This window comes from Palaemon carinicauda, chromosome 41, assembly GCF_036898095.1.
Source record: "Palaemon carinicauda isolate YSFRI2023 chromosome 41, ASM3689809v2, whole genome shotgun sequence".
Lineage (NCBI taxonomy): Eukaryota > Metazoa > Arthropoda > Malacostraca > Decapoda > Palaemonidae > Palaemon > Palaemon carinicauda.
In genome coordinates, this window is record NC_090765.1 from 13,541,929 (window position 1) to 13,551,436 (window position 9,508).

A 9,508-nucleotide genomic window follows, 5' to 3' on the forward strand; every position below is an offset into this window, starting at 1 on the left:
AACAAACGCATTTAGTGTACACATCTGTGTATAGGTTAGTTTTTACATCGATTATATTGATTATACAGTACTGTATGTTAATTTTTTTTATTACCAATGTTTTACTTAATTTTTCTTAGGACTTCCAAATGAAATGTTTTTCTTTATGACGCCGCCTGAAACGACGGCGTCCTAAAGTACGCTCAGTAAACAACCACGCTCAGAACAAAGAAGGCATTTAACGTGCATGATGAAAGTGATAAATAATGATATTTACAGTAAAAGCTTTTAGAAAATATGTTATTACAAATATTATTTACCGTATCTATATAAAATCATACAGTACATACTGTACGTAGCAAAGCAGGAAAACAATTTACGAGAGAGAGAGAGAGAGAGAGAGAGAGAGAGAGAGAGAGAGAGAGAGAGAGAGAGAGAGAGAGAGAGAGATTGTTTTACGTACGTAAATGTAAATTTAAAAAAAAAAAAATATGATAGGTTACAACATGTATACTCTTCAGATTTTTAAAACCTTCCCTTTAACTTAATGCATACAGTACTAAACTGAAACAGGCACAAATATTAAAATGTTAGAATATTAAAGTAAAAAATAAAGATTGTTACTGTACTCACCACGAAAGAAGTTCAAGAAAAACTTGAATGATGATGGCGATGAATTTGCTGCACAGTAGAAATGATGATGATGAAGCTGATGATGTCTTCTACTGTGCAGCCAATGATAGTATTTTACGTCTCTTCAGATGGAGGTGTCTTTACCTGGGACACCTCTTCAATTTCTTCCTGGGAAACTTCTTCAATTTCTTCCGGAGGCGTACTAGCAGGAGGAACTGGCTCTTTTTTGCGAGGCTGGAAGAACATTGTGATCGGAAGTTGCTGCCGCTGCTTCTTTTTTTCGCTCTAAGAGCATCCTGTAGAAAGTCATGTCTTCATCGATCTTGTTGCAGAATTGCATAGACCGAACCATATCCTTGTCCCACTCTTGCAACATTTCTTTCAACTCCTTCGCATGGTTGCAGGCCTTGGCAAGCCGTTCTAATGTTAAGCCCGTTTCTTCAACATTTTCTTGTGTCTCTTCCTGTGTTTCACTCTCTTCTTCACTCCAATTATGGCAGCCAACTGCACAGATTTGCGTATTGCAGAGTGTTGGATTTCAGACGGAGTAAATCCCTCGTCGTCGTAAACAATCTGGGGCCACAACTTCTTCCAGCTCGCATTCACGGTTGCAGGTTTCATCTCTTGCAGTGCCTTCTGAATATTCTGCAGGCACGTGGCTATGGTGTACTGCCGCCAGTACGCCTTCAAGTTAAAATCTTCATCCTCATCATCTTGGGCAGCATCCACACACGCAATGAGGTCCGCCAAGGTATTCTTCATGTAGAGGGCCTTGAACGCCATGATAACCCCCTGGTCCATCGGTTGAATTAATGACGTGGTGTTGGGTGGCAGGAACTCAACCTGAACGCCCTCATGCGACAGATCAGTTGCGTGTCCACCAGCGTTATCCATAAGGAGAAGGATCTTGAATGGCAAGCCCTTCTCTACGAGATATTTGCTGACTTGCAAGATGAAACACTGGTGGAACCAGTTGGAGGTCAGCATCTTCGTAATCCATGCTTTTGTATTATGCATCCAGTACACGGGAAGGAGATTCTTATTTTTATTTTTCAAAGCGCGAGGATTTTTCGACTTATAAATAAGCCCCGGCTTTAGCAAAAATCCAGCAGCATTGCCACACATCACGAGGGTAACGCGATCCTTGAATGCTTTAAAGCCAGAGGCTTTGGCTTCTTCTTTGAACAGGAAAGTTCATGACGGCATTCTCTTCTAAAACAAGCCGGTCTCATCCATATTAAAGACTTGTTCCGGCTTGTATCCACCTTCAGCGATAATATTCTTGAACATCTGGTTCACGTAAGTTTCAGCAGCGGCAGTGTCAGCGGAAGCAGCCTCGCCATGCAGGGAAACGCTTTTCAGGGCGAAGCGTTTCTGAAACTTCGCGAACCATCCTTTGCTGGCGGAAAAACATTGTTTCTGACGCTGGGAATCAGTGGATGTCCCTGGTTGAGGTTCATCTACATCATCATCTTCTTCAGCATGGTCGCCATCGTCGTCTTGAGGTTCCTTTGCCGCAAAATTCTCATACAAGCTCAAAGCCTTTGTTCAGATGGTGTTCATATCCAAGGCTATGTTCTTCTTCCGGCAGTCGGCAATCCACACAGCTAAAGCACCTTCCATGCGTAAGATCGTTTTATTACGCGTGGTAACGACTCGCTTCGCTGATCTGCTAAAGGTGATTGCAGCCGTCTTTCTAATGTTCGCCTCGTCCTTCTTGATATAGCGAATGGTGGTTTCATTGATTCCAAAATGGCGGGCTGCGGCCGCGTAACTTCTACCGTCTTTTAACATATCGAGAAGCGTCATCTTCTCAGCAATCGTCATCATCCTTCGGTGGCGTTTAGGCTCACTACCAGCCTTAGTCGAAGCAGAACGCTTGGGAGCCATTGTACAGTAGGGTTTAACAGAAAGTTCAACAAAAAGTTCAACTTAAAACAGTCACGCACAGCACAGATTAAAGTTCACAAACTTAGCAACGTCTACACAGCAATACGGCGGGAGAGAAAGTGGCCGCGAAAGGATGCTGGAAGTTGGAGAAGCGGGCAAAACACCAATCACAGGCTAGATAACAAAACTTGAGTTCTGATTCGTCATCTATCAGCGCTTGAACCAATCACAACCCGTCTTATATGCTACGTAGGTTACCAATTCAAAGTACAAGATACTCTGCGTATACTGTACAGTAATAATAATAATAATACAGTAATAATAAATAATGATGATAATAATGATAATAATGATAATAATAATAACAATAATAATTTTAATAACAACAACAACAATAATAATAATAATAACAATAATAATAATACAGCTTTACGTACGCTATTTTACGCTTTTGTTGTAGGATGTGTGTCTCTCTCTCTCTCTCTCTCTCTCTCTCTCTCTCGCTCTCTCTCTCTCTCTCTCCTCTCTCTCTCTCTCTCGTACGCTTATTCGAGATGTGATTTTTGCAACAAAGAATATTATTGGTTGCAGCACTACGTACGTATACATACAAAAGATTCATGGAAAAGAAGTACATCCATTACATTTGTAGTACAGTAGTAGCCATCAGCAGCCTTACACCATTCTAATATGGTATGACTGCATCTGATTTGCGTTTCATGTTCGATTTAATTTTACTACGTACTGTATACAGTACTGAATTATCGTATGATCACATTCTCTTTTCGTGTTTTATTTCTTCCTGTGCTGAATTATATGTCAAATGTAATGCAATGAACAATCAGTAAGAGCAGATATTACTAATTACAGTATTAAATGAAATTACAGGTAACCAAATATCGTATTTGGGGTCTTCAGATATCGCGGTATTTTCGAAATTTTCGGAAACTTCGCGATATGTATATATATATGGGTTATGAAAAAAAACCTGCGAAGTGGTGAATCCGCGATGGTCGAACCACGAAGTAGCGAGGGTTCACTGTATAAGCTCCTTCTCGCAAGACTTTAGATTTATCAGATAATGTGCCTTCTGAAGAAGTTGATGACCCCCTTTCAACTAATGTACCTTTGGGGATTCATTCAGAAGAGGAGGAACCTAGGGTTGTCCAACAATCCCTTGTTTTTAAATTATGAATTTCTTTAGGGAAATTTTGTCCTACTCATTTTGTAACGGCTGCTCCACGTTCTCCGCTGTCGGAGTTTACTGTTGGCATGACTTTCTTCGACTCCTACATATACGAAGTCAGTTCTCTCTCGTTCTTCCAAGAGAGCCATGCTCTTACTGGGAGACTGGTTGGATTCCAGGAGAAGTTTAGGAAGTCTGCTTTTGCTTTTCCTCCTTCTTAAATTAGCTTCTCGCTCGAGTGTCTGGTGTGACACAGAAGAAGTTCTCGGCTTGGGAGTACCTGCCTCTGCCCAGGGAGACTTCTTAAGCCTAGTGGACTCTCTTCGTCGTCTAGCCATGAGACGCTCCAACGATTTTATGGTCGTCTTCAGAGTTAAACCATCTCCTGAAAGTAGTTTTTTTGAGCGTTTGAAGTATTTAATTTTTTGGATTGGTCCCTGGGAGCCTTAAGTAAGAAGGTCTCTCCAGCGGACATTGTATTGCTGTACAAATTATGTCATACATGAACAAGGCCATAAGGGATGGCTCCAATGAACTGGCAGCCACGTTCACTGCAGGAGTACTTAAGATGTAAGTGCAATCAATGTGTTCTTTGTCAAGACAAAGTTCACGATGAAGACTACCAAATCTGTCTTGGCAGCAGTAAGGGAAGGCGACTGGATGGTTTCTCTCGACCTTCAGGATGCATACTTCCACATCCCGATTCATCCAAACTTTCAACAATGTCTGAGGTTTGTGGACGGGGGAAGTAGTGTACCAATTTCGAGCACTGGGCTTCGGCCTCAGTCCTGCTCCTCTTGTTTTTACAAGGCTCATGCAAAATGTAGCAAGCTTTCTACACTTTTCAGGGATTAGAGCCTCCCTTTATTTTGACGACTGGCTAATCAGGGCGTCGTCATTAAATGGCTGTCTGGAGAACCTCAAATGGACATAGACCTAACCAAGGAGCTAGGTCTCATAGTGAATGTAGAGAAGTCGTAACTTACTCCATCCCAGACTGTTCTTTATTTGGGGATGGAGATGCAGTGTCAATTTTTTCGGGCCTTTTCGTCTCCCACAATAATGGAACAAGCTCTGTTAAAAGTCTGTCACTTGCAAGAGAAAATCAGTTGCTCTGTAAGAGTTTGAACGAGCCTCGTGGGGACTCTTTCATCGCTGGAGCAGTTTATCTCTCTGGGGAGACTCAACCTTTGCTCTCTCCAATTTCACCCTAAACCATTGGAACAAGGAGAAGGGCTTAGAGAGTATCTCTATCCCAATCTCCAACTCAGTCAAGACATGTCTGACTTGGTGGGACAGCAACGTCAGACTTGGAGAAGGTCTTTCGCTTGCGATCAAGAACCCAAACCATGTGTTGTATTCAGATACATCGGATTTGGGTTGGGGAGCGCCACTGGACAGTCTGGAATGCTCGGGTCTTTGGTCCACAGATCAGAAGAAACTCCATTTAAGGCAAGAAACATCTCTTTTTTGACGAGATTCGTGCAAGGAGAAATGAATGTCTTGGCGGACTGCCTCAGCAGAAGAGGACAAGTCATCTCCATGGAGTGGACATTGCACAAGACTGTGTGCGAGAAGCTAGATGACATGGGGTCAACCCACCATAGATCTTTTTGCGACTTCACTGACAAAGAGGCTCCCAACTTACTGCTCTCCAGTTCCAGATCCAGAGGCAGCCCACATAGACGCTTTCCTGCTGAACTGGTCTCGCCTAGACATCTTTGCCTTCCCACCATTCTAGATCCTAGACAAGGTTCTTCAGAAGTTCGCCTCTCACGAAGGGGACCAGGTTGACGTTGGTTGCTCCCCTCTGGTCCGCGATTGAGTGGTTCACAGAGGTACTTCTATGGCTAGTAGACATTCCAAGAAGTCTACCGTTGCGGATGGATCTCCTGCGTCAACCTCACGTAAAGAGATTTCATCAAAGCCTCCCCGCGCTTTGTCTAACTGCCTTCAGACTATCGAAAGACTCTCTAGAGCTCGAGGGTTTTCGAAGGAGGCAGCTAGAGCGATCGTGAGGGCTAGAAGATCCTCTACCATCAGGATTTATCAATCTAAATGGGAGGTATTTAGAGACTGGTGCAAGTCCTCCTCTATTTCCTCTTCCAGTACCTCTGTAGCGCAGATTGCAGATTTTCTGCTTTATCTGTGAAATGGTCGCTCCCTTTCTGCATCTACCATTAAAGGCTACAGAAGCATGTTAGCTTCTGTTTTCAGTCATAGAAATTTGGATCTGTCTAATAACAAAGATCTTCAAAACCTTCTTAAGTCTTTCGAGACTTCCAAGGAGCGTCATATTTCTACTCCTGCTTGGAACTTGGACGTGGTCCTGCAGTTCCTTATGTCAGACAGGTTTGAACCTTTAAGTTCGGCCTCCCTGAAGGATCTTAACCTCAAGACTCTTTTCTTGGTGAGCTTGGCTTCTGCGAAAAGGGTTAGTGTGATACATGCTTTTAGCAAGACTATCGGCTTCTCCGCTAATAAAGCAGTATGCTCTCTTCAGCTTGGGTTCTTTGGCCAAAAATGAACTTCCGTCTCGTCCATGGCCTAAATCGTTTAAACTTCCCTGTCTATCTGAGATTGTTGGGAATGAAGTTGAAAGAGTGCTGTGCCCCGTTAGAGCTCTTAATTTTATTTATCTAGAACTAAACCGCTGTGAGGTTTTTCAGAGGCCTTATGGTGCTCCGTTAAAAAGCCCTCTTTGCCTATGTCGAAGAATGCGTTATCTTATTTTATTACTGTAGACTATTGATTAGAGAGGCACACTCTAATTTAAGTGAGAAGTATCGTAATTTGCTTAAAGTTAAGGCTCATAAAGTTAGAGCGGTAGCAACTTCAGTAGCATTTAAACAAAATGATCCCTTAGAAGTATTATGGACGCGACCTTTTGGAGAAGCAAGTCGGTGTTCGCTTCATATTACTTGAAAGATGTCCAGACTCTTTATGAGAACTGCTACACGTTGGGACCATTTGTAGCAGCGAGTGCAGTAGTGGGTGAAGGTTCTACCAATACATTCCTTAATCCTAATATCCTTTTAATCTTCTCTTGAAATTTTTAATATTGTTTTGGGTTGTACGGGAGACTAAGAAGTCTTTCGCAATCTTTTGATTTGGCGGGTGGTCAAAATATTGTTTCTTGAGAGTGCCCAGATTAAGGGTATTGATGAGGTCCTGTTGTAGGGGTGTTCACCCTGATTATAACAGCTCCTAGAAGTCTTTCAGCATCCTGAGAGGATCGCTGGGCTTCATAAGGATAGCGGACTAATGAGTCAGAGTATTCATCAGAGTCAGCTCCCTTATCAGGTATCTATACTTAAGTTTGTTTTTTTAATATTTGTCAAAAAACTCTTGAGCATATACTCCTTTATTGTTTTAATACTGGTCTCTAGCCACCACCATGGTTGTGAATCAGCTATATATTTATTCACCGGCTAAGTTTAATATTTAAAAATGATATTTTCAATTTAAAATAAATTTATGAATATACTTACCCGGTGAATATATATAATTAAAGGCCCTCCCTTCCTCCCCGTTAGAGACCCTACGGACTGAGAAGAACTGAATTTATGGAGAAGTATATGCGGTATCTGGCCGATAGTCGGCGCTGGTGGGCACACCCGGCAGCCTTCATGGCGATCGCTCGCGAGTTTTTGGAACCTGTCGACCGTCGGAGACGTAAGCTATATATATATTCACCGGGTAAGTATATTCAAAAATTTATTTTAAATTGAAAATATCATTTTACATTTCAGGTGACTATTTTACCTTCTACAAAGAATCAAATGAAAAAAAAATGGAATGTATTTGTAGAGCTGTTTGTCGTTTGATGAAATCAGAAGCGTTGCGGAATTTGGACAAAACTGATGATTCTCTCAGGGAATGTTCTAGGTAAGTACAGTACTCTATATAATGTTGATATTACCCACCTCAAAACAGAGATTGGTTAGTTTACTGACAATATAATATAGACAAATTTTTAAAGTGAATTTCTCTCAAACTATGATGACTATTTTGTTAAATGCTATACAGTACTGTATTTAACATCGTTATATACCATTGATTAGGTTTTACTTTAATGAAATAAGTGACATGATTTCAAGAACAGATGTGTGAATATAGAATTGTGGACAAAATAATGAATTACTGTATTGTGTTACCCAAATTTCTTGAAGTTACTCTAAAATTGTTAACCACTGGTAGTCATGTACTCAGGTATCACATCAAGTTGATATTAGAGTTCTGTCTTTTCAGTTTTGATAATCCACGTATTTAGATCTGCAAAATATTTTAGATAATAGTTTTGATTCTTTGTGGACCTTTGGCATATCATCTCTATTAGGATTGCTACGCAGTTCAGCGTTCATGTCCTCCCATCTTTTCTCTTTTCTTTTCTCTGCTCTTACTGTATCATGTATATTACTGTTGTAGTAACATGTTACTATCCAGTAGATGAGGTTCTTGGGTCATGACAGACTCGAGTTACAACGGTTCGTCGTTACAAGCAGGCTTTTTTAAGATACTTGAAAAAAATCATCATAACTCAATTTTGAGTTACGATGTTTTGTTTGTTAATTTGATGAACTACTTACCAATAAAGTATGCAAGCCAATCATAGGAATAAAGGTAAGGAATTATTATGTGTACAGTGAGTGCTTGGGTTACATTAATTTTGATATTTAGTAATTCATAGATCTATCTATATACCAAGGCACTTACCCAAATTTTGGGAGTAGCCGACATTAAAAAAATGAAAAAAAGGGGACCTTTCCTCTCTACGCTTCTCCCAGCCTTACCAGGGATTTAACCGAGTTCGGCTGGTACTGCTAGGGTGCCATGTTTTTTTTTTTCTTGGTCCAAGTTATGTTTTTGTATTAAAGTGTGTTACATGACCTATACTAGGACTTTACTATACAGTTCAGTACTGCATTAGCATAGGCAAGTGACTTGCATACAATACTGTATTTAGGTGTGTTCTTACATACATAAAAACTCTAGATATATCATGTAGGAATGGATCTCTGTTGTAACCTAAGGTTCTACTGTATTGATGAGTACTCTACTGCACTGTATAGGGTACAGGTATTTTTATGTATAGGGTACAGTAGTTGATAAATGGTGAGCGATTGTTTTCTTTCTTTTTGAAAGTATATTGTACATATACAGCACAGTATGTTATGTATACAAAGTCCGACATAGCGTATTGTAAGAATAAACCTTGTTCATAACTTGATCTCCTTTGTATAGCAGTAATAATATTAATAGTAGTTGCAATGAAAAACAAAACAAGCACTGTGTGTATGCGTATATTTAAAGAGAACGAGTTGTTTAAGTAGTCTTCCATGCTGGTTTTGTTAGCATTCTTACGCAGGGATGGGATTGCACTTTGTTGTAAATAACTGTTGCTGTTGTGAGGAGTGTGTTTCAAGTTGAAGTGCTAATGGAATTGGTGAGTCTGCACTATGCTCTGGTAAAGCTTCTTCATTGTAGACAGAACGACTGACATTCAAGGAGAGAAAGTGTTTTTAATTTGATTGCAATATCAGGGAGGACTAGATTTACTGTATCGTTTTTTGTGGAATTGATGTCAATATGACACTCCAATTACTCACCAGCCATGTTTTGTTAGTAATCAACCTTATAAGCTCTTAACTTATTTAACTTCTTTAGTTACTCTCAGAAGCCCAGCGAGTCTTCACTTGTAGGTGGTATGTCTGAGTATTGTTCTCTCTATTTTTCAAATGCTGACTATCTTAATTTGTTAGTTAGAGACTTGTGGTTTATGAAATTCATTCTCCCTGATATGGATATTAATCTCTGGCA

General features: G+C 40.4%; 1 protein-coding gene across 3 annotated transcripts in view; it reads left to right on the forward strand.

Annotated features, from left to right (window-relative positions):
• LOC137632204 (uncharacterized) overlaps positions 1 to 9,508 on the forward strand; it is a 110,869-nt gene that overhangs the window by 75,513 nt on the left and 25,848 nt on the right. For all 3 annotated transcript variants that reach the window (XM_068364089.1, XM_068364090.1, XM_068364091.1), the window contains one exon: positions 7,441 to 7,576. In XM_068364089.1, the coding sequence (XP_068220190.1) occupies positions 7,441 to 7,576 (136 nt within the window). The remainder of the gene's footprint in view (positions 1 to 7,440; positions 7,577 to 9,508) is intronic.